At 40.8% G+C, this 25,176-nt stretch overlaps 1 protein-coding gene and 1 long non-coding RNA gene across 2 annotated transcripts in view; one reads left to right on the forward strand and one right to left on the reverse strand.

Annotated features, from left to right (window-relative positions):
- Positions 1-11,885: 11,885 nt before the first annotated feature.
- The window catches only part of LOC307190318, a 55,623-nt gene continuing 42,332 nt past the window's right edge, over positions 11,886-25,176 (reverse strand). The window contains exon 3 of the long non-coding RNA XR_013829458.1: positions 11,886-11,909. This is a non-coding gene — a long non-coding RNA (uncharacterized lncRNA). The remainder of the gene's footprint in view (positions 11,910-25,176) is intronic.
- On the forward strand, positions 14,723-17,668 carry OR6A2 (olfactory receptor family 6 subfamily A member 2). Its single transcript, XM_079928429.1, is given in 2 exon segments — positions 14,723-17,359; positions 17,361-17,668. Coding segments are annotated over 2 exon segments (993 nt in total). The 5' UTR covers positions 14,723-16,598; the 3' UTR covers positions 17,593-17,668.

The following is a 25,176-nucleotide window of genomic DNA, read 5'->3' on the forward strand; positions in this document are numbered from 1 at the left end:
CTCCGTCCCACAGGCTTTGTCCCCTAGCCACCCATTCTCCACAATACTACCAGGAAAGTCTTTCCAAACACATAGCTGATTGTTACTTCATGCTTAAAACTTTTTAATGAAGAGAGTTCACAGTAAGTTTCAGAGTCCTAGCATAGAAGACTCTTGAATATTTGGCCCCTGCCTATCTCCCCACCCTCATCTCCTCCAGACATCTCTCTCGTGTTATTTTCATCATTATTACCACTGCTATCACCATTGTCATTATCATGATTATATCAGCATAATGAACATTTCCATAGTGCTTCTTAAGTGTCCAACAGTGTTTTACATATATTAATTCATTTAAACCTCACAGCAGTGCTATGAAATAGGTGCTGTGATTATCTGTATTTTATAGATGACACGGAGTCAACATATGCTGTGTTATTTGTCCAGTGTCTTACAGCTACTCAGGAAGAGAGTCAGGATTACAACCCAGGCATTTTGGCTTCAGAGTTTACACTTTTACACATTAAGAAGACTTACTTCTGTACCCTTTGCACTTACTACTTATTTGTCTTGGAATGCCTATCTCACATACAATCTTAAACCTTGGCTCCCATTCCCTCCTATACTTCTTACTTTGCTACTACTTCTAACCATTATGCATGTATTATTACCTACTGTCCTAATGTTTATATGTCTGCTCCCCACTGGACTGAAAGTTCTTACGCTTGGATTGAGCTGGGTTCAGTAACCGTTACTGCGGTTTTACCGAATCTTTCAGTATTTATTATATTACTTTAAACACACACTATATTGTATTCTCTTTGAGAAACTGGAAACTAAATTCTTGACCTCTCTCACAGCCATGCCTCTACAGCCATATATGCTTGTCCTCCTTACTTTACCATTTCAGTGAAAGGTATCTCTATCAACATGATTGCTCATGCAAGAAATATGAGTATAGGCCTTGACACCTTTTCAATCCTAAACCATCACCAGCTTTTCCCTGATCTTCTGCCATTCCTATACCAGTCTCTCTTTACATTCTTGCCACTTAACAATAAATTATCTACCCAGTAGACATAATTATCTTTTTTTTAAAATTGTCCCTTGCTTAATATTTTTCAGTGGTGGTCCACTGCATTTAGATTAATATCTAAAATCTATCACATGGTCAAAAAGAAGTTCTGAATGGTCTGACTTCTTCTTACCTGTACAGTCAATTTTTACCTCTCTTGTCCTTATTCACAAACATTGTTTTTCCTGGTTTCAGTGTCAGGGTAAGACTGACCTCACATGAGTTGGGAAGTATTCCCTCCTCATATATTTTGTAAACGGTTGTGAAGGATTGGTATTGATTCTTTTTTTTTTTTTTTTTTTTTTGCGGTACACGGGCCTCTCACTGCTGTGGCCTCTCCCCTTTCAGAGCACAGGCTCCGGACGCTCAGGCTCAGCGGCCATGGCTCACAGGCCCAGCCGCTCCGCAGCATGTGGGATCTTCCCGGGCCGGGGCACGAACCCGTGTCCCCCGCATTGGCAGGCGGACTCTCAACCACTGCGCCACCAGGGAAGCCCTGATTCTTTTTTAAATGTTTGGTAGAATTCACCAGTGAAGCCATCTAGTCCTCGACTTTTGGTTTTGGAGGTTTTTGATTACTGATTCAATCTCCTAGCTGGTGATTGGCCTGTTCAGAGTTTCTATAGCTTCATGAATCAGTCTTGGTAGACTGTATGTTTCTGAAAATTTATCCATTTCTTCTTCCACCCATTTGTCCAGTTTGTTGGCATATGAGTGCTTGTAGTAATCCCTTACGAGCCTTTGTATTTCTGTAGTATCAGTTGTAACATCTCCCCTTTCATTTCTGATTTTGAGTCCTCTTTTTTTTTCTTGGGGAGTCTAGCTAAAGATTTGCCAATTTAGTGTTTCTTTTCAAGAAACAAGCTCTTAGTTTCTTTGATCTTTTGTATTATCTTTTTGCCTCTATTTCACTTATTTCCACTCTGATCTTTGTTATTTCCCTCCTTCTACTAACTTTGGGCTTCATTTGTTCTTCTTTTTCTAGTTCCTTGAGGTTCAAAGTTAGGCTGTTTATTTGAGACCTTTCTTGTTTCTTATTATAGCCATTTATTGCTATGAACTTCCCACTTGGAAATTCTTTTGCTGCATTCTATAAGTTTTTTTATGTGTATTTCCATTTCCATTTGTCTCAAGGTATTTCTTAAAATTCTTTCTTTATATATTTTTTTGATCCATTGGTTGTTCAGTAGCATGGTGTTTAATCTCCATATATTTGTGAATTTTCCAGTTTTCTTCTTGTAACTGGTTTCTAGTTTCATACTACTGTGGTCAGAAAAGATGCTTGATATAATTTCAATATTCTTATATTTATTAAGACTTGTTTTGTGCCCTAACATATGAAGTATCCTTGAGCATGTTCCATGTGCACTTGAGAAGAATGTGTATTTTGTTGTTTTTCGATGGAATGTTCTCTATGTGTGTGTTAAGTCTATCCAGTCTATGATGTTATTTAAAGCCAATGTTCCCTTATTGATTTTCTATCTGAGTGATCTATCCATTGATGAAGTTGGGATATTAAAGTCCCCTACTATTATTGTATAGCTGTTGATTTCTCTCTTAAGGTCTTTTAACTTTTGCTTTATATATTTTGGTATTCCTAGCTGGGCGCATAAATATTTACAAATATTGTTGGATTGAGCCCTTTATCATTATGTGATGACCTTCTTTGTCTCTTATTACATTCATCTCTGGGGAGATTCCTATAATCCAAATGTTACTCTGCTTGATGTGCCCTTTAAGTTCCTTAAGCTATCTCCATTCTTTTTCATTCTCTTTTCTTTTTGCTGCTCTGACTGAATTCCACTAACCTATCTTTGAGTTCACTGATCCTTTCTTACATTTCATCTAGTCTGTTTTTGAGACCCTTTAGTATAATTTTCACTTCAGTTAACGTATTCTTCAGTTCTGTGACTTCTGTTTGCTACTTTAAAAATTCTTTTTCTCTTTGTTTAAATTCTCACTTTGTTCAGCCATTTTTCTCCTGAGCCCAGTGAGCATCTTTATGACTATTATTTTAAATTTTATCAGGTAAATAACTTATCTCCATTTCATAAGGTCTTTTTTTCTGAGGTTTTATCTTGCTCTTCATTTGGAACATATCCCGCTTTTTCTTCATTTTCCTTGGCTCTGTGTGGGGTTTTACACATTAGATAAAACAGCCACCTCGCTCAGTCTGAAGGAGTGGCATCATATAGGAGATAAAACTTATTGTTCAATGCTGCTCTAGCTCTTGGCTGTCTCTCAAACCCTTGTGATTGTCCAAGCAACCTACTTTATTGTTAGTGGGCTCCCAGTAGTTGAGGGTATGCCAAGAGCCATCAGTGTCCCAAAGGGGAGAATCCCTATTAGCACCTAGATTCAGGTTAATTGGAAGTCAGACCTGTAGGCAGCAACTTTTAAAGCATTCAAACATACATCTTTCAGAAGAAGACTGGGAGATGAACATTTCTATCTGCTCCCTCTGCGTTGAGTTTTGGAGTGATAACCAGTTCAGAACTGCTTTTTGTTTACTACCATCCCACTGAACCCATGAACACATGTCTCACTGGCCACCAGAGCCAGGCTATCAAGGGATGTATCCTCTGGGTGGCAGTCACAAATGTCAGTGTACCAGATGTGTATACAAGTTTTCTCAGAGACACTGATGGCCTGCAGGAGGAGCAGAGGGAGAAGGCAAAGATGACACCTGCTAGATTCCCCAATCTCTGGAGAGGACTGTAGTCAGCCCTTCAACATGTGTTTAATTAGAAGCCTACCCCCTAAGCCACAGCTATGAAGATAAGCTTATTGTCCTCTTTCCCAGAAAGACAGGGGTGCATTTCAGTCTGCTGCCTCTGTACTGTGCCCCAGGGGGCAGTAGCCAGTTAAGAAATGTTTCTCCATTTTTTAGAGTCCTAGGGATCCATGAACATAAGAACTACTGGCCAGCAGAGCCAGGCAATCCAGGGGCTTTCCCTGGGTGGCAGCCACAGCACCTGGGGCAACAGACATGGGCAGAGACTCCTTTCTGGGAGATACTGGTGACCTGGAGTGTGGTGGATGGAGAGTGTGAAGATAGTGCCTGCCCTCCAAGGTCTCTGAAGAGGATCACCGTTGGCCCTTAAAAGTGTTTTTAATTAGAAGCCTGCCCTTCAGTTCAAAGCCTTAAGATAAGCTAATACGCTTCTTCCACCGAAAGACTGGGTGCCTTAGTCTGTTGACTCTCTGCTGTGCCCTGAGGTGTAGCTGGTTAAGAACTGCTTCTTTGTTTGTTACAGTCCAATGGGACCCATGAACCTAAGCCCCACGGGCCACCAGGTAATCAAGGGGTATCCCCCGGGCATCAGTCACAAAAACCAGGGCACTAGACATGTGCACTCCTTTCTGCGAGATACTGGTGATCTGGAGCGCAGCAGAGGGAGAGCTCAAAGATACATCCTACTGTCTGAGGTCTCTGAAGAGGATTACAGCGGGCCTTTAGATGTGTGTTTAATAGGAAGCCTGCCCCTCAGGCTGCGTCTATGAAGATAAGCTAACAGGCTTCTTTTACAGAAAGACTGGGCACATTAGTCTATTGCCTTTCTGCTGTGCCTTGGGAGGTAGCCAGTTAAGAACTCCTTCTCTGTTTACTGCAGACCTACGGGACCTTAGAGCATAAGCCTTGCTGGCCACCAGAACCAGGTGACCAAGAGGTGTCCTCTGGGTGACAACCCTCAAAAATCAGGGTACCAGACAAGTACATAAGCTCCTTCTCAAGAGATACCTGTGAGCTGGAGTGAGGCAGAGGGAGAGTGCAAAGATGGCACGCGCTGGCCTCCTCTTTGGAGAGAGATGTGTGTTAAATTACACACTTGCCCCTCAGGCTAATGTTTTAAGACAAGCAAATAGGCCTACTTCACAGAGAGCCTGAGCACTTTTCAGCTGCCTCAGTGCCTCTGAGCTCTTTTCAGGGCCCTTTTTCTGGGCCTTGGGGCTGTGGGGTGGGTGAGGCTGCATGGACCTTTGAAGAACTGTTTCTCAGATTGCTATAGCCTTGTGGGTCTCATGGATACAAGCCCTGTTGGCTTTTTTTTTTTTTTTTTGCGGAACGCGGGCCTCTCACTGTTGTGACCTCTCCCGTTGCGGAGCACAGGCTCTGGACGCGCAGGCTCAGCGGCCATGGCTCACGGGCCCAGCCGCTCCGCGGCATGTGGGATCTTCCTGGACCGGGGTATGAACCCGTGTCCCCTGCATCGGCAGGCGGACTCTCAACCACTGCGTCACTAGGGAAGCCCGTCCTGTTGGCTTTTGAAGCTACGTGTTCTGGGGGCTTGTCTCTCAGGTGCAGGTCTTAAAATGGGATGGCTGGTGTGGAGTTAAAACCCTTCACTCCTCAGGGAGAAACTTGGGGTTGTGAGTTCCCTCCCAACTGTGGTCACAGTGCTGAGGGTGGGGTTTATGGCAAGATTTTGTCTCAGCTGCTCCTAGCTTTCCTTCTTTCTTTCTTTCTTTCTTCCTCCCTTCCTTCCTTTCTTTCTTCCTTCCTTTCTTGCTTGCTTTCTTGCTCTAATCTACAGTAACAATCTCTGTCTCTTAATAGGAATATTTAGTCTACTTCTGTTAAATATTTATTCTAAATATGGGAAATATTTTAATCTACAAGTATTTTTTGTCATGATAGGTGTCATAAAGTAATACTATTCATTTATCATCAATAACCCACAAAGTAAATTTTGTAGACATAAAGATCACTATATAATGATTCCCTAATTACATTCAAGTAGTTGCTTATTATTGTGAAAATTTTTCAGTATAAAATTCAAGTTCTGTTAAAATAGATTAAACTTAGAAATTTTGATATAGTTGGGTGTGTGTCTGCCAATTTTTTTCTTCTCTTTTGTTATTTCACCTATGGCTATAAATTATTTGTTTCTTTGTTTATGTGTTTGCTCTAGGGTTTACCATATGCATCCTTAACATGTAGCAATCTACCCTGAAGAAACATAACTGTTCATGTATAATGTAACATTTTATAAAAGTGAACTTCCATTTACATCTCTTTCTTTTGTCATACATACATTTTGTCATACATTTTACTCATACATTCTCTATGAATTACACAACACATTGTTATTATTTTCGCTATAAAAGTTGATTGCCCATTTTTACTGATTCCACCAAGCACAACTAAAAAGCCCTGGATATTATATATAAAACAAACATAAGACTCTGAAAGGTAGAAAAAAGAAGGCGAGTAGGTAGGAACATTGTGGACCAAGGAATGAAAAGGTAGTGGGTTCCCTGGGTTTGTTTTTGGCTTCATATATCCTAGGCCTGTTATTGGAGAAGTCAGAAATCTGAAGATCTAACATGTACGAACAAAAAATCCCAAACCAAAATGTGCTCTCTATAGCCAGATGACCCAGAAAGGGGGCAACCTAGCAAGACAGAAATGTTTTAGATGATAACCACTCTACTTCATCCAAACACAATAGGAAAAACTGTGGTTAAATCCAGGGGAGCCTAGACTTCCACCCTCACCAGGCTGGGTGGGAGCCAGGAATTTCACCCCCACTGCCACCAGGTGTCAGTGGAGAGCCTAGACTTCCACACCCATTGAGCAGTAATAAGGCGCCTGTCTCTTTAATGCTTACGTTGTGTCAGAAGATGCCTAGTGGAGAATCAGAACTCAGAATCAACAAAAAAGTCTAGAACTAACAGTGGGTTCAGAAAGATCACAGGATACAAAATAAACATATATAAAAATCAAGTGTAATTCTATGCAGTTGCAATGGACACAAAGACACTGAAATTAATAACACAATATTTAGTTGGTGTACATCTAAAAATATATTTACAAGACTTGTGTGCTGAAAAATACACAATGCTGACGAAGAAAATGAATGAAGATCTAAATAAAAGGAGAAACATACTGTGTTCATGGACTGGAATGTTGAAGTAGTAATAATGTCAATTCTCCCTAAATTGATATACAAGTTTAATGCAGTTTATCTCAAAATCAGAGCAAGATTTTTTTTGCCACATGAAAACTTCTACATAAATGTTTATAGCAGCTTTATTCATAACAGCATAAACTGGAAACAACCCAGATGTTCTTCAGCTGGCGTATGTTTAAACAAACTAAGTACATCCAGCATGTAGCATTACTCAGCAATACAAAAAAAAAAAAAAGAACTATTGATACACACAACAAACTGAAATGAATCTTTAGAGAATCATACTAAGAAAAAAAGCCCATTTCAAGTGATTATATAATGTATGAATCCATTTATAGAACATTTCTGAAATGACAAATTATAGAAATGGAGAACAGATAGTAGTTAACAGGGCTTAAGGAAAGGATATGGGCAGGAGAGAAACGGGTCTGCCTGTAAAAGGGCAAAATGAGGACTCTTGTGATGAAGATATTCTGTATCCGGCCTATTACCATGTGAATACCGTGTTTGTGATAAAGTACTATAGTTTCACAACATGTTACTATGTGGGAAACTGGGCAAAGGGTACATGGAATCTTTCTATAGTATTTCTTATAACTACTGAGTAGTTTTTAGTTTAGTACTCTTATTTTTCTTGAGTATAATCATATATGCAAATAATATTTTGCATCTACCTTTTAAATATTATTCACTTTTTTCAGGTTGTATCTTATTGACAAAAAGTACCAAAGCAACATGAGATAATGGGGATAAAGAATATTTTTGCCATCTTCTGTTTTAATAAGAACATATCTAGTATTTTTTCCCTTGGCATATGCATTTGGTTATAAATAGGTATGTATTCCATAAGCCCTTAGCTGTGATTCAAAAATCCAAGCAGCTTTGGAAACAGCATTTTTTCCTAAGTTTGGGGTCTTAACACATTGGATGAAAAATCTGTTGTGAACTGATTATTTATAATCTTTATTTATTCTACATTGTATAGTCATACATTATTTTGCTATAGAGATATTGATGCATTTGATTATAGAATACTGCTTCAGAACTCTCTGGAGGTGATAGGAAATGTATGGTGTATGCAGCATATTACCTTTCTAAAACCTGAAAAATTCAAGTGCCCCATTTTTTTTTGGATAAAGAAATTTAAACCTGTATTTTTTTTTTATCTTAAGGACATATCCCCTTTATCCTCATGAGTGTTTATCAAATGGATTTAACAGTGTATATATTGAATGATTATAGCTTTTTAAATTTAGCCTATTGGTGTGGTCGGTTGGCTGATAATAATCACCAAAGGCAAACTGACAACAACCTCGAAATCTAAATGAGGTGTGCAAATATTCCTCATTTAAACAATACTACCACATCAACCAAATCAATGCTAATTCAAACAGCTGCTGGGTTTGATCGTTTTTCAACTAACAGCATAGTATGGCAATAATATTTATGCACATACATATTTTCCTTTGTTCAAAATAGGGTATATGGGACTTCCCTTGTGGTCCAGCAGTTAAGACTCAGCGCTCCCAATGCAGGGGGCCCAGGTTCAATCCCTGGTCGGGGAACTAGATCTCGCATGCTGCAACTAAAGATCCCACATGAGGCAACGAAGATCTCATGTGCCACAACTAACAGCCAGCGCAGGCAAATAAATAAATAAATAAAAACAACAAAAACAAACAAACAAAATAGGGTTTACTACAATGTCTATGGCGCAGTATTTCACTCAAAATCAGGTTTTTAAGAGCATTTGTAGATATTTTATGTTCTGCCCCTCTTCACTGCTACATCATTTTTTTATGGTAACTTCCTCTTGACTATCTCAATATTTTTTTCTGTTCCTGGAGAACTGAGTTTTGTTCTTATCATGGGGTCAGTGAGGCTTATGGACAGCACACTAATCCAGACAATGAAAACTGCCCAGTCACACTCATTTTGTTCCGATTATTCAAACTTTAGGAACAGCTTCCTCCCAGTTACTGATGAGAATCTCTTAAACTCAGAATCTCAAAGAACCTTCTCTTAATCTCCAGTGTTCCCACTGATAATTCCACTCCAGTTTCAACAGACTCAGATTCAACAAATATTTCTTGAACACTAGTTAACATTTTTTGAGGAAAACTGTGCTCCAGGTGCTGTTCTAAGAAACTTCTATCCATATATTTATTTAATCTTCACAATTCTGTGAGATGGATATTAGAATTATTCCCATTTCACAGAGAAGAAAACAGAGGCACAGAGATGTTAAATAATTTTTTCAAGTCTCATAGTTGAACACAAGCAGCGTGATGGTGGAGCCCACATTATTTTAATTTTTTTTCCTTTTAAAAACTTGAAAAAAAATTTTATGCAATCTTTGGATATGTACTATTCTATTGTATATAAATACCACATCTTCTTTATCTTCTTTATCCATTAATCTGTTGATGAACACTTAGGTTGCTTCAATATCTTGGCAATTTTAAATAATGCTGCTATGAACACTGGGGTGCATGTGTCTTTTAAAATTAGTATTTTTGGGTTTTTTTCGGATATATACCCAGGAATGGAAATACTGGGTCATATGGTAGTTCTATTTTCAGTTTTTTGAGACACCTCCATACTGCTTTCCTCAGTGGCTACACCAATTTACATTCCATCCAACAGTGTACAAGTGTTCCCATTTCTCCACATCTTTGCCAACATGTGTATTTGCATTCTTTTTGATGATAGCCATTCTGAAAGGTGTGAGATGATATCTCACTGTGGTTTTGGTTTTCATTTCCCTGATGATTAACGATGTTGAGCATCTTTTCATGTGCCTGTTGGCCATCTACATTTTTTTCTTTGGAAAAGTGTCTATTCAGTTTTTCTGCCCAATTTTTTTTTTTTTTTTTTGCGGTATGCGGACCTCTCACTGTTGCGGCCTTTCCCGTTGCGGAGCACAGGCTCCGTACGCGCAGGCCCAGCGGCCATGGCCCACGGGCCTAGCCGCTCCACGGCATGCGGGATCCTCTCGGACCGGGGCACAAACCCGTGCCCCCTGCATCGGCAGGCGCACTCCCAAAAACTGCGCCACCAGGGATGCCCTGCCCATTTTTTAATCGGGTTGTTTAAACATCCTGGAATAGATAGTTCAGAACAAAAACTTTTAGAAGATGTGCAGAAATAGGAGATGACTGGGGACTGTTGTCTCCCAACACAGGAAGCCAAGCCTGTGCTACACACACATGCACACACACTTGTGAAGCTATTATAATTTCAGCATTCGTGTAAATGTTGTCTCTATTAATTTTCAGAGTAGTGTTTTTTCACTTTCAATTATATATTTGAGGGTTATTATAGAGCTTTTTCTTTTTAATTGTTTACTTCTGTCAATTAAATATGTACACAATTTTTTTAATGTTTTTTTTATTGGGGTATAGTTGTTTTACAATGTTGTGTTAGTTTCTACTGTACAGTGGAGTTCCCTGCGCTATACAGCAGGTTCTCATTTGTTATCTATTCTATACATATTAGTGTAATATTAGTGTGTATATGTTAATCCCAATCTCCCAATTCATCCCACCCCCACTTTCCCCCACTTGGTGTCCACACGTTTGTTCTCTACATCTGTGTCTCTATTTCTGCCTTGCAAACCAGTTCATCTGTACCATTTTTCTAGATTCCATGTATGAGTTAATACGTGATATTTTTCTCTTTCTGACTTAACTTCATTCTGTATGACAGTCTCGGTCCATCTGTGTGTCTACAAATGACCCAATTTCGTTCCTCTTTATGGTTGAGTAATATTCCATTGTATATATGTACCACATCTTCTTTATCCACTCATCTGTCGATGGACATTTCAGTTGCTTCCACGACCTGGCTATTGTAAATAGTGTTGCAATGAACATTGGGGTGCATGTGTCTTTTTGAATTATGGTTTTCTCAGGGTATATGCCCAGTAGTGGGATTGCTGGGTCATATGGTAATTCTATTTTTAGTTTTTTAAGGAACCTCCATACTGTTCTCCATAGTGGCTGTATCAATTTACGTTCGGTGGAGCCCACGTTATTAACCTCTACATACACTGCTTACTAGGGACTGAGATTGTGCCAAACCTTTTCACAAATTTTGTTTTATTTAATCCTCAAAACATCTGTAGTATATGTTATTATCATTTTATGGAAAATAAACTGATATATAACAAAATCCTTGATTAAACAGAATATCAATTACAAACGTGGAACTAAACCCCAGAAACTTTCAATTCAGTGCTTCTTCTATGACATCATGTAATTAAAGGGATGTTACCCACATGGATTCAGGAGATAAAGGAAGAAACTGGGTAGCACTGTTGAGACCCTATCATGTTCCAAGCACTGGATACATATCACTTCATTTATTCCTCTCAACAACTTTGTGAGGTATATTATTTCCATTTTACAGGTTAGGAATCTAAGGCTCAAAAAACGTAAGTAACTTGCTTAAGATTACAAAATTGAGCCAGAATATAAGCCTAGATTGGCCTGGCCTAAAGTCAAAGGCTTTCTTTTGAGCATGAATGTGGCAGGATGGAAAGAGGGAAGGAGAAGGCAAGGGAAGAAGCTACGAGGTAGTAGGGGTAGACACCCTCTGCTTCATGTAAACTTCTATTTCCTACTTCCCAAACACACCTTTTCCTGTCTTCTTCCCCAGTCTTTTTTTTTTCTTGTATCTCTAGTGGCCTCTTGGGCTCTGGATTTAGAATCATTCTAAAACATCAGAAGGAGGAGGGCAAAATGGGGACTACAGAGGGGAGGTACAAGATAAAAGAAACTTTCCTGGTGTGGCAGTGTTCTCTGATCATGGGAGGAAGAGAAGGTGGAGTCTCTGCAGCATCTTTCTTTGTCTTGATGCTTCAACTTTCTTTCATATACACTCTCTAAGTCTTTTCCTCACCAACTGGTCATCTTGGGAGGACCCGGAGTCAAAGACATCTGAATAAAGTAAGTGGATTCTGTTATCTGCTTCATTCCTCTTCAACGGTCAAGTCTCCCATGTTTTCTTTCTGTCCAATACACCCATCTTCCTAGTCCCCTCTACACCTAATAAAACCCAAACCCTTATCAGCATTTCTCATGTCTGGTCCATTCTGATACTTAAACCAATATACTTTCTTTATCTCTTCCACTCATAGCTTGTTTCTGTATTCATTCATGCTCTGCCTAGCCTCCCTACAGTTTTTATGATCTCCCATTCCTAATTATATCCTTTCTGTATTATACTTATCTTCTCTCATTGAATCTCTTGTCAATATAGCACATTTATTTTACCCAAATATCATCCATTTTATCAACAAAAGTTCCAATTTCTTTGCTCTTACTCTAACTTCCTTACATTTTATCTTGTCTCTGTGGGTCTGCCAATTCTTCTATATTCAATGTCTGTTTTCCTTACATATTATTCCAATTCTGTCAGATTTTCTGGTAACTGATTTAAGTTCTCTACTCTTGATCATTTCCACCCAACTCCTTTTTACATTTTGCTCTCTTTATATTTGATTCCTATCATTTGCAATTCATCTAGTCTGCCCATATCATTCCTTTCTCAATTTTCCCCTCCATCCATGCATCTATGCAACCATTATAACACGTTTACTATTTAGTTGCTAAAGCAGACCCTAAAATAAGAACTATTGTCAAAAGAAGAGATGGAAATACCAGTAAATAATCTATATCGGTAGGAATATGGGTAGTTTTGGAAGGTGATAACCAAGAAATTGAAATGTGAAAGATAAATAATTCCTAGGTGTAGTTTTGACAGAAGGAAGAGTATGTGCAAATCATAGAGTTAGAGAATATCACAACATGTTTAGAAAAAGGAAAATAGTAGGCAATGACTGGATTACTGTAGGACAGTTAAAAGGAAATACACATTTGACACATTATTGAGGGATTTTGTATGTGCTCCCCCAAATCAAATGCTCTTGGAGTCAAATTTCTACATAAAATTTCACTCAAGAAACAAGTGGAAATTAGATTGAAAGAAGTTGAGGTTGGGGGAAAAAGACCAGGCAATAGCCTATTGAAATAAAGTCAAGAAATAACAAGGACGTGACTGGTATAAAGGACTAGGAGGAAGGCAGCAGAAATAGGACAGGAGAAAGGGGACAAATTTAGGAGATAATTAAAGAGGAAGTTTAGATAAAACCTGGATTAGTTGTGAGTGGGATGTGGGGTTGGGGTGGGGAGGATAGGTATAGAAGATATAGGGAAATTCTGGATCTCCAGTACAGTATATACTGCAGAGAAACTAGTACCATTCATTGTGATAGAGGAAGAACAGGCTTAGACAATTTTTTCGAGACATATTGTATTTGAGGGACCCATGTGGCATCAAGGGAATTATATCCACTCTTTGCTATACCATTAAGGATGTATGTGGCCACTTTGGCATATAGTACCTCTTTTATATCTACCTGAGCAGTAGCAGCAGTGATACAGCTAGTAAATGATATATGGGCTTTCACGAGCTCTCATGGGAACAGTAATGGGAGGAACCCATTACCAAATCAGTGAAAAGGAAAAGAAAGAAAGGACAACTAATGGTTCTATGAGGAGATGCCACATGAGTCAAGATTTGAAGGTTAAGGAGGAGTTAGGTGATAAACATGCTGTATGTCAAGAGCTGCAGGGTGTAAGATACAATGTAGGTCGTGACAAGAGGTAAGGTTTTGATGACAGCAGTATCAGGTCATGAAGTACTTATGCCTTGTTAAATAGCTTGAACATGGTTGTGTAGACAATGTGGTACTATGGAAGGTTTTAAGTAGGGTAGTGAAATGCTCAGATTTGAGCATTAGGGGAGATACTACAGGTAGTGAGACCAATTAGGAGGCTAATTTTTTTTTTCAAGTGTGTAGAACATCAAATGTGAAGGCAGAGACAGAGAAGATTAACAGATAAGCAGAAAGGTCTGAGGCCAACAAGGTCAAATAAACAGTTAATGGCATATGAGGCAGGTATTGAGGATAAAGGATCAAAGCTAAGGTTATGAATAACAATTGTAGTTTAGAGGTTCCCATATGAAGCTAGTATATGGCGTAAGAATAGGTGTGGCAGATTAAACTTTCAGGGATGAGAAGACAAAGATATGTCTCTACCACCAGACTATGAGCTCCGTGAAGACTTAGTACATGTGTTATTTACCTTTTTCTGTACCACAACTCTTAGTCTGTGGTCTGGGCCATATTTGATCCAGCAATACTTTTGAAATAAATAAATGGTGGGTGTGGAAAGTAAGGTTGGGAGTGATGGGAAATGTAAGCCAGGGATATGGCATTTTGTAATTGCATTAAAGTACTCTAGTACTGAGAGGAATGCCAAGGTCTCAAGTACTGGGTAATGCTCAAGTTTTGCTCACAGAGCATAAAGAGAAGAGGAACTCAGGTATAAAGTCATCTGCAGTTTTGATGTTTTCAGATTCCATATATAACTGAGACACACAGTATTTGCCGTTCTCTCTCTGGCTTATTTTACTTAACATAATGCCCTCAAGATCCAACCATCTTGTCACAAATGGCGGAATTTCCTTCTTTTTTATGGCTAAATAACAATGCATTGTATATGTATATATTTTCTTTATCCTTTCATTGATTGATGGACAGTTAAGTTGTTTCCACGTCTTGGCTACTCGTAGAAACAGAAAGTAGAATAGTGGTTGTCAGAGGCTGAAGGCTGGGGAAAATGGCAGATGTTGGTCAAAGGGTACTAACTTTGAGCTGTAAGGTAAGTTCTGGGGATCTAATGTAGAGCATGATGACTATAGGTAATAATACTATATTGTATACCTGAAGGTTGCTGTGAGCGTAGAGCTTTAGTGTTTTTACCGTAACAACAAAATGGTAATTGTGTGAGGTAAAGGATGTGTTAATTAATGTGGTAAAGACTTCACAATATATACTTCTATCAAATCATCACATTGCACACCTTAACTTTCCAATGTTATATATCAATTATATCTCAATAAAGCTGGGAAAAAAATCATTAGCAAGTTGAAGCTTGATGTGTGAGCACATTCTGCCCCTGTTAATCTCAAAGGAACAGGCCTAAGACTAAAAAGTAAAGACTCTCCTGAGGGAAAGTAGCCCCCAGTTGTTCATCTGGTTCTCCCCCATTCTTTCTAATCTTTATACTCCCCGTCCAATGCTATGATCATACAGGGACACTAGGGTGACAATAACCCTTTCTTCATACCAACTCGCACGTGGATATGTCAGATCCACATCTGATCCAGTAGAGGCTTGAAGTTTTGAAGGGGCAAATTATATTTTTGATACCAAGGTAAACAAAGAGAGTACTCTACTAAATGTATGCTTTTGTATTGATCTTGTTACAGTCAAAGTAACCAAACAAGGAGGCTGCTGAACTGAAGTGGTTCTCACGCTTTAGTAGCCTACATGAGCAAACCAAACCTTACGCCAGAGTCAATTGCAAATGCACTTATATCCAAAACAACAAAATTTAAGAACTAATCACAAACATCCAACTAGGCTTTCCCAAATAAGGCAACCACTCAAGCTATAGCCAATCAAATAATGTCCTTGCATTGCTTCAGCCTCTGCTCTATGAAAGCTCTGCCCCTAGCTTTTGACAGTGGAGTGCTCCTAACCATTTTCAGTTAGGCACTGCCCGATATAAATCGATGTTGCTCAAATAAACTATTGAAAATTTTAATGTCACTTGGTTTAGTTGTTAGGGATACTAAAGGAAGGTGTTCTACTCTCATTCCAAGATAGTTAGCACAACCTTCAGAACTGAAGGAATTCTCAGTTCTTCAGAAATCCAGAATCCACTTCCTAATATGATTTCCACATGGGTCCCACATCCTCCTCTTAAGTACAAGGTTATGTAGGACTTTCATTCTATAGGTGCCATAACCTCCTTGGGTTCTACTTTTTCCCTCTTCCTTGCAGGAGGAAATTGCATCCCTAGCTGAGCCCCAGAGACCCTCCGTTCTGGGTGTAAATACAGGATGTATCTTACAGTCCCTCCTTCATGTTGCCTGAATATTTTAGAAGCTCTGAGGTTCTGACTTCCTGCTTCCATCTCTTACTATCTGTGTGAGCTGGAACAAGTCACTTAATCTCTATATGCATCAGTTCCCTTAGGTGTTAAGTGGGGTTGATAACAGTACTTACTCATAGGGTGAAGATTAGGTGGATTAATATCTACAAATTTTTCAGAATAGTTCCTGTACTAATAACACATAGTAAACACTTAATTGTGTTATATGTTACTGTTATTCATCCACTGTGTAACTTATTTCCTCAAAACAGAGTCATAATCCAGCTCATAGACAAACTCTCACTTCAGGGCAGCCCAGACTCTTAATATTTTGGTTTTGATCTGTGTTTTTAAGGGACCAACTGGTGCTTATCAATACACACTTCTCCAAGGGCCAGAATACACTCCTATCCTATCCCAATACAAAGTAGCTTATTTTTGTCCACTTTTATCTTAGCTCATTCCCAGATTACAGAAGAGAACAACGGCCTCAGCTCAGCGATGAATTATACGCACTACACACGTTGCATTCTACTAATACAAACCCAGCGAAAGGAAGTCTGGGTTCTTGCTGCTGCTGCCTCCTGAGGACACTCTATTCTCTTCTGAAGAGCAGCAGGCATGACTGACACCATGGAGAGGAAGAACCAGAGTGGGAGAGTGAGTGAGTCTGTGTTGCTGGGCTTCCCAGCTCCTGTGCCACTGCGGGCACTATTATTTGCCCTTCTTCTGCTGGCCCATGTGTTGGTGCTGACTGAGAACACACTCATCATTATGGCAATCAGGAACTACCCCAGCCTCCACAAACCCATGTACTTCTTTCTGGCCAACATGTCCTTCCTGGAGATTTGGTACGTTACCATCACTATTCCCAAGATGCTAGCTGGCTTTGTTGGCTCCAAACAGGGCCATGGGCAGCTAATCTCCTTTGAGGGCTGCATGACGCAGCTCTACTTTTTCCTGGGCCTGGGATGCACTGAGTGTGTCCTCCTTGCAGTTATGGCTTATGATTGTTATGTGGCCATCTGCCGTCCTCTCCACTACCCTGTCATTGTCAGTGGCCGGCTGTGTGTGCAGCTGGTAGCTGGCTCCTGGGCTGGAGGTTTTGGCATCTCCATGGTCAAAGTTTTTCTCATTTCTCACCTCTCGTACTGTGGCCCCAACAACATCAACCACTTTTTCTGTGATGTCTCCCCATTGCTCAACCTTTCATGCACTGACATGTCCACAGCAGAGCTTACAGACTTTGTCCTGGCCATTTTCATACTGCTGAGGCCACTCTCTGTCACCAGGGCCTCCTATATGGCCATCACCAGTGCTGTGATGTGCATTCCCTCAGCTTCTGGGCTCCATAAAGCCTTTTCCACCTGTGCCTCTCACCTCTGTTGTGGTCATCTTCTATGCAGTCAGTATCTTCATCTATGCCCGCCCAAAGGCAATCTCAGCTTTTGACACCGACAAGCTGGTGCCTGTACTCTACACTGTCATTGTACCACTGCTCAACCCTATCATTTACTGCTTGCGCAACCAAGAGGTAAAGAGAGCCTTACGCCGTACTCTGCGCCTATACCAGGGCCGTGATGCTAAGCCTGGGAAAGCTAGCAGAGTTGGGTAGAAGGGAGGTGTTAAATCTTAGATAATGCTCTTAAACTTAGGATCTATGTCTTCTATAAAGTCCAGAGGAGCTCTTAGAGCCTAAATTAGGGACTAGAGCTTCAAAGCTTCCACCAAAGAACTAGTTTAGGAGGAAGAGAGGTGGATTACAAGCTAGAAATTGGATTTCTTCCAGACAAGGTCTTAACATACAGGCTAGAAGTTGATCCCACGTTGTCTGCTCTGTTGTAATTTACGTAGAGCAGGTTCATGACTCATGCATCCTGGTGGGGTGGAAAGGGATGACTATGAGCACAAGGCATGACTGAACTTGAATATTTAAAGCAAAAAGAAAAAATGCAGAACTAGCATCTCTCTAAATGGCTCTTCCTGGGTTTGTTACTGGGTTTTAGTTCTGAGGCAGAAGATACAGAAAAGGGAAGTGGAAGGAGGAAGCCATTCAAGGAAACACAGGCTTCATTATGGAAAAGCATCAGGAGACTTCTGGATGAGATCTCTTCTAGCCGGAGGACACCAACTGTAGCCTATGATGTAGTGGGGCCCCATGTGATCACCTAGTGTGAATTACAAGGCAAGGAGATAGGAAACTATCTATCTGGATTTTTGTATTGGCAACATATCACCTCCTGGACTACAGGGGTTTAGAGCTTCATTTCCTGATTTACCGAAGTCAGTGCCCACACTGAACTAGTGGAGTGGCTGATTGCAGTTGTATATTTAATCTTCAGTCTCTCTAATTAGACTATAAGCTCCATGGAACTAGGGATCACATTTGTTTGTTCATCATTTTATTACCAGGGCCCAGAATAGTATCTAGCACATGGTAGCTATAAAGAAATATAATAAATGAATATAATTTGGAGCCATGGGAGAGAGGGGGAAGATGGCAGAAGAGTAAGATGCAGAGATCACCTTCCTCCCCACAGATACATCAGAAATACATCTACACGTGGAACAACTCCTACAGAACACCTACTGAACGCTGGCAGAAGACCTCAGACCTCCCAAAAGGCAAGAAACTCCCCCACGTACCTGGGTAGGGCAAAAGAAAAAAAAAGAAAAAACAGAGACAAAAGAATAGGGATGGGACCTGCACCAGTGGGAGGGAGCTGGGAAGGAGGAAAGGTTTCCACACACTAAAAGCCCCTTCTCGGGCAGAGACTGCGGGTGGCGGAGGGGGTAAGCTTCGGAGCCATGGAGGAGAGCGCAGCAACAGGGGTGCAGAGGGCAAAGCGGAGAGATTCCCGCACAGAGGATCGGTGCTGACCAGCACTCACCAGCCCGAGAGGCTTGTCTGCTCACCCGCCGGGGCGGGCAAGCCTGGGATCTGAGGCTCGGGCTTCAGTCGGAGCCCAGGGAGAGGACTGGGGTCAGCGGAGTGAACACAGCCTGCAGGGGGTTAGTGCGCCACAGCTAGCTGAGAGGGAGTCCGGGAAAAAGTCTGGACCTGCCGAAGAGGCAAGAGACGTTTTCTTCCCTGTTTGTTTCCTGGTGCGCGAGGAGAGGGGATTAAGAGCGCTGCTTAAAGGAGCTCCAGAGACGGGCGCGAGCCGGGGCTAACAGCGTGGACCCCAGAGGCGGATCCCAGAGACGGGCATGAGACGCTAAGGCTGCTGCTGCCGCCACCAAGAAGCCTGTGTGCGAGCACAGGTCACTCTCCACACCTCCCTTCCGGGGAGCCTGTGCAGCCAGCCACTGCCAGGGTCCCGGGATCCAGGGACAACTTCCCCGGGAGAATGCACGGCGCGCCTCAGGCTGGTGCAACGTCATGCCGGCCTCTGCAGCCGCAGGCTCGCCCCGCACTCCGTACCCCTCCCTCCCCCCGGCCTGAGTGAGCCAGAGCCCCCGAATCAGCGACTCCTTTAACCCCGTCCTGTCTGAGCGAAGAACAGACACCCTCCAGTGACCTACATGCACAGGCGGCGCCAAAACCAAAGCTGAACCCCGGGAGCTGTGCGAACAAAGAATAGAAAGGGAAATCTCTCCCAGCAGCCTCAGGAGCAGCGGATTAAATCTCCACCATCAACTTGATGTACCCTGCATCTGTGGAATACTTGAATAGACAATGAATCATCCCAAATTGAGGAGGTGGACTTTGGGAGCAAGATTTATTATTTTTTTCCCCTTTTCCTCTTTTTGTGAGTGTGTATGTGTATGCTTGTGTGTGAGATTTTGTCTGTATAGCTTTGCTTTCACCATTTGTCCGAGGGTTCTATCCGTCCTTTTTTTTTTTCCTTAAAAAAAATTTTTTTTCTTAATAATTATTTTTTTATTTTAATAACTTTTTAAAATTTTACCTTACTTTATTTTATTTTATCCTCTTTCTTTCTTTCTACTTTTTCTCCCTTTTATTCTGAGCCGTGTGGATGAAAGGCTCTTGGTGCTGCAGCCAGGAGTCAGTGCTGTGCCTCTGAGGTGGGAGAGCCAACTTCAGGACACTGGTCCACAAGAGACCTCCCAGCTCCACGTAATACCAAACGGTAAATATCTCCCAGAGATCTCCATCTCAACACCAACACCCAGCTTCACTCAATGACCAGCAAGCTACAGTGCTGGACACCCTATGCCAAACAACTAGCAAGACAGGAACACAACCCCACCCATTAGCAGAAAGGCTGCCTAAAATCATAATAAGTCCACAGACACCCCAAAACACACCACCAGACGTGGACCTGCCCACCAGAAAGACAAGATCCAGCCTCATCCACCAGAACACAGGCACTAGTCCCCTCCAGCAGGAAGCCTACACAACCCACTGAACCAACTTTAGCCACTGGGGACAGACACCAAAAACAACAGGAACTACAAACCTGCAGCCTGAAAAAAGGAGACCCCAAACACAGTAAGATAAGCAAAATGAGAAGACAGAAAAACACACAGCAAATGAAGGAGCAAGATAAAAACCCACCAGACCTAACAAATGAAGAGGAAATAGGCAGTCTACCTGAAAAAGAATTCAGAATAATGATAGTAAAGATGATCCAAAATCTTGGAAATAGAATAGACAAAATGCAAAAAACATTTAACAAGGACCTAGAAGAACTAAAGATGAAACAAGCAACGATGAACAACACAATAAATGAAATTAAAAATACTCTAGAAGGCATCAATAGCAGAATAACTGAGGCAGAAAAATGGATAAGTGACCTGGAAGATAAAGTAGTGGAAATAACTACTGCAGAGAGAATAAAGAAAAAAGTATGAAAACAACTGAGGACAGTCTCAGAGACCTCTGGGACAACATTAAACGCACCAACATTCGAATTATAGGGGTTCCAGAAGAAGAAGAGAAAAAGAAAGGGACTGAGAAAATATTTGAAGAGATTATAGTTGAAAACTTCCCTAATATGGGAAAGGAAACAGTTAATCAAGTCCAGGAAGCACAGAGAGTCCCATACAGGATAAACCCAAGGAGAAACACGCCAAGACACATATTACTCAAACTGGCAAAAATTAAATACAAAGCCATGGACTCTTTGTTTACTATAGCACTCCCAACTTCTTTCCTCCCTCTGTAAAAGCATTCTCCTTCCCTTGCTGTGTGGGGAGATGCACATGGCTTGCCATGGTTGCCAATCTCAAATTGCAATTCTCTGCTAATCCTGAATAAGCCCATCTTTGCTGGAGAAATATCTGGCAGTTTATTTATTTTAGGCCAACATTTTGGTGGCCCGTATAAGAACCAGAGAAGACCCCTGAAGGCTGTGGAGATGGTGAGTCAACAGGTGCCATAGCCACAGTTGACCCCACAGGCTCACTGCTTTTCTCACTGACCCTGGAGTTTGAAGGTATTTCTTTCTCCTGCATCTGAGCTTATGCTCTCTTTGCGTCTGAAGCTCTCAAGGCATTGTTCAGGATTTACGTTGAGGTTTAACATTCCCATTAAGGCCTTGTTCTCTATGCCAGTACTCATTTGGTACTTTGTTCTGATTTGAGATTAGACAGTTTCAACTGAAGCTGACTGTGAAGCCACAGTCCCATTTCTTCTTATCATGGATTTGATAACAAGAGAAAGTTCCACTTTGGACTAAGTAAAAACCCAGTGTAACTGAGCAGGACCCTGCCATGTCCCCTGTCACTTGTTTGTAGAAAAACTTTAGCCTCCTAGGCCTTGCCCAAGTTCCAAAGAGTAAATTTAATCAGAGAACTGAGAAAATACAGAAACGAAGGGAAACAGTCAAGCAAGACAAGACAATAATAGTTTAGCCATGCAACAAAGTCAAGGACTTTTGTTCCTCTCAAAGGCTATATATAATATCTGAGCCATATCTTGAGCTGTTTTGCAGATGCTGAAACCACGACCAGGTAGAAGAAGTTAACTGCATGCTGACCACAAGCACGCAGACCCAGAACAGTTGGTACCATAAGGTTGATGATGTTCACTTCCAATTACCTCACCACCAACCAATCAGAAGAAAGTCCACAAGCTGATCAGGCACCCTGCAACACTCTCACTCACCCTGTCTTTAAAAACCCTTCCCTTAAATCCATTGGGGAGTTCTGGTCTTTTGAGCATTAGCTGCCCATACTCCTTGCTTGGCCTTGCAATAAATGCTTCAATTCTCTTCACCACAGCCAGGTGTCAGTATATCGAGTTTACTGTGCATGGGCAAGCAGACCCAAGTTTGGTTCAGTAACACCAGTCCTCCTGGAGACTCTAAAATGCCCATTCCTCACCACTGTTGGTCCACTGACAAAATGATGGCATTCATGAATCAATATTGGTGGGAAAGAGTAACAAGGTTGCAAAGAGTGCCTACCTCACTTGTTCCACTTGTCCAAAGTGCAACGCAAGGAAGTCTGTTTGAACTGTTACTAAACAATTTAAACTGCCTAATGGATCATTTGAGGTCTGGTCAATATATTTCATACAACTTCCTCTGTCTAATGGGTAGAAATATGTTTTAGTCATGATCTGTATATCTTCACACTAGACTGAAGCCTCCCCTTGCAGAAAGGCCTTTTCTCTGGCCAAAGTCCTTCTGGAAAAGATAATCCCTACCTAGGAAACTCCTCTCAAACTTAATAATGACCAAGAAACTCATTTTACTGGACAGATACTTCAACAACTATGCTGGTTTTACAACATATTCACTTTGCTTATCACCCTCAATGCTCTGGTTTAGTCAAACAAACTAACAGCATTATTGAGATTCAATTTGCAAAATTTGTACAGGCCCTCCAAATACCTTGGCCAATATCATTGCTGTTGGTCCTTCTACATTTCAGATCTACCCTTTTTGGAACTCATAAGCTCTCACCCTTTGAGAGAGTCACAGGATGCCCAATGCACTTGGCTCCTGATTCTTTTGATCCAAAACTGATAAAAGGAGAGATACTCTGATATTGCAAAGGCCTAATTGCTTCTATTAAAAATAACCATATTTTGGTACATCAATCATTTCATAGTGCACTCTCAAGAGACAAAGATCTTAAGCATCAAAGTTTGCAACCTGGAGACTTCATCTTTTGGAAAAGATACCTCCAGAAGAGGTCTCTTCAACCTAGTTGGAGAGGTCTCTTTCAGGCACTGCTAACCAATCCTTGTGTCACCAAACTCCAAGGAATAGATAGACTCTTGGATTCACATGACATATGTAAAGAAAGCATCAAATCCTGATTGGACAGCACATCAACTGGTGACCTGAAAGTAAAGATTTCACAGAACTGAATCAGATGACATTGGATGAGACAGTTTTCCCAAGATATCCAGATTAGGTTTGTTGGAAGTTTGTCACCAAACCTTTGATGATGACGTAAAACTTCAGATGACCTCCAATGTCTATGATCTTGATAACATATGGGCTTCAGATAAAAAGTGCCTGAGAGTTCTCCCTCTTACCCCTCGTTACTCAGATGTGACTCCAATAGGTTTCCAATCTGTGCACTTTCCCTCCAATGTGAGACCCTACACTCACAGTACACTTACAGGAAGAAAGGTGCTTCCTGGCACAGATGGGCAAAAAAGCCACTGAAATTGGAAAACCTGACTCGATCAGCAATGCTTTCAGAGAAAAATCTTGATAAAAAGGGGAAAAGTGTAAAACAAATAATAAACAGCAACCTCAATTAAACAGAGTCAGAAGACCAAAGAGGAAGCTCTCACACTCTGGGACAATAGCAGAGTCCAACAGGAAGAAGGAAGATTCCTCTTTGTTCCTGTCAAGGACTCAAAATGAAAAGCCATGGATCCTTTGTTTACTATGGCCTTCCCAACTTCCTTGCTCCTTCTATAAAAGTATTCTCCTTCCCTTACTGTGTGGGGACTTGCATGTGGCTTGCCAAAGATGCAGACCCCAAACTGCAATTCTCTGCTGATCCTGAATAAACCCATCTTTGTTGGAGAAATATCTTGCAGTCTATTTCTTTCAGGTCAGCACTTTTTAATAGTTCATTTAAGTTATTATTAGGTGTTTATATCAATTTTATACAACACCCTATTGAATTTTTCCTTCCAAACAAATTATAAATTACATTTTATGGTGGAAAGTGCTAAGGTAAAAAACACATCAGGGGTGAAAAGGGTAAGGGATTAAGAGATACAAACTACTATGTATAAAATAAATAAGCAAAAAGGATATATTGTACAGCAGAGGGAAATATGGCCATTATTTTGTAATAAGTTTAAATTGAGTATAACCTATAAAAATACTGAATCACTGTATTGTACACCAGAAACTAATATAATATTGTAAATCAACTATACTTCAAAAAAATACATCAGGGAAGAGAAATAGAAAGGGAATAGCAAGCATAGGGTGGCAACTTCACATAAAGTGATTAGAAAGGCCTTTCTGAGAAAGTTATATTGAATTAAAGACCTAAAGGAATTGAAAGAGGGAGTCATTCAGTTATCTGAGAGAAGAGCATTCTGAACGAAGATAACAGCAAGTTTAAAATTCCTTAGAAGGGAATGTGCCAGATGTATTTGAGATGTTAGTACAGGAAGCTTTGACTTTACAGGAAAGTCTGGTTTCGTTTTGCTGTCTGACCTCACGTTCCACAGGACACAAGAAAAAGATTTCAGATTTAGACAGGGGCATGAGATATAGTCAAAAGGAGGCTGTTTAAATCGTATGAGAATTTAACATACAGAGGTATATGCTGAACTGTACGCCGTGGGTTTCTTTTATCAAGCATAGAGATGAAGGACATAAGCATATACCGTGTATATTAGTTGCCTAGGGCTACAGTAACAAAGTACCACAGACTGGGTGGCTTAAAACAACAGAAATTCATTGTCTCAAGTTTCTGGAGGCTAGAAGTTCAAAATCAAGGTGTCAGCAGAGCCATCCTTTATCTGAAACCGGTAGGGAAGAATCTTCCTTTGCCTCTTCAAATTTTTTGGTGATTTGCTGGCAACCTTTGGCATTCCCGGACTTGCAGTTACAGCACCTCAATCTCTGCCTCCATCATCCCATGGTATTCTGCCTGTGTGTCTCTTTCTCCTCTTCTGACAAGGATACCAGTTATATTGGATTAAGGGCCACCCTACTCCAATATGACCTCATCTTAACTAATTACATCTGGAATCACCCTATTTCCAAATAAGGTCACCTTCTGAGCAACTGGGGGGGGGTGAGGA

Source organism: Stenella coeruleoalba, assembly GCF_951394435.1.
Source record: "Stenella coeruleoalba genome assembly, chromosome: 8".
Taxonomy (NCBI): Eukaryota; Metazoa; Chordata; class Mammalia; order Artiodactyla; family Delphinidae; genus Stenella; species Stenella coeruleoalba.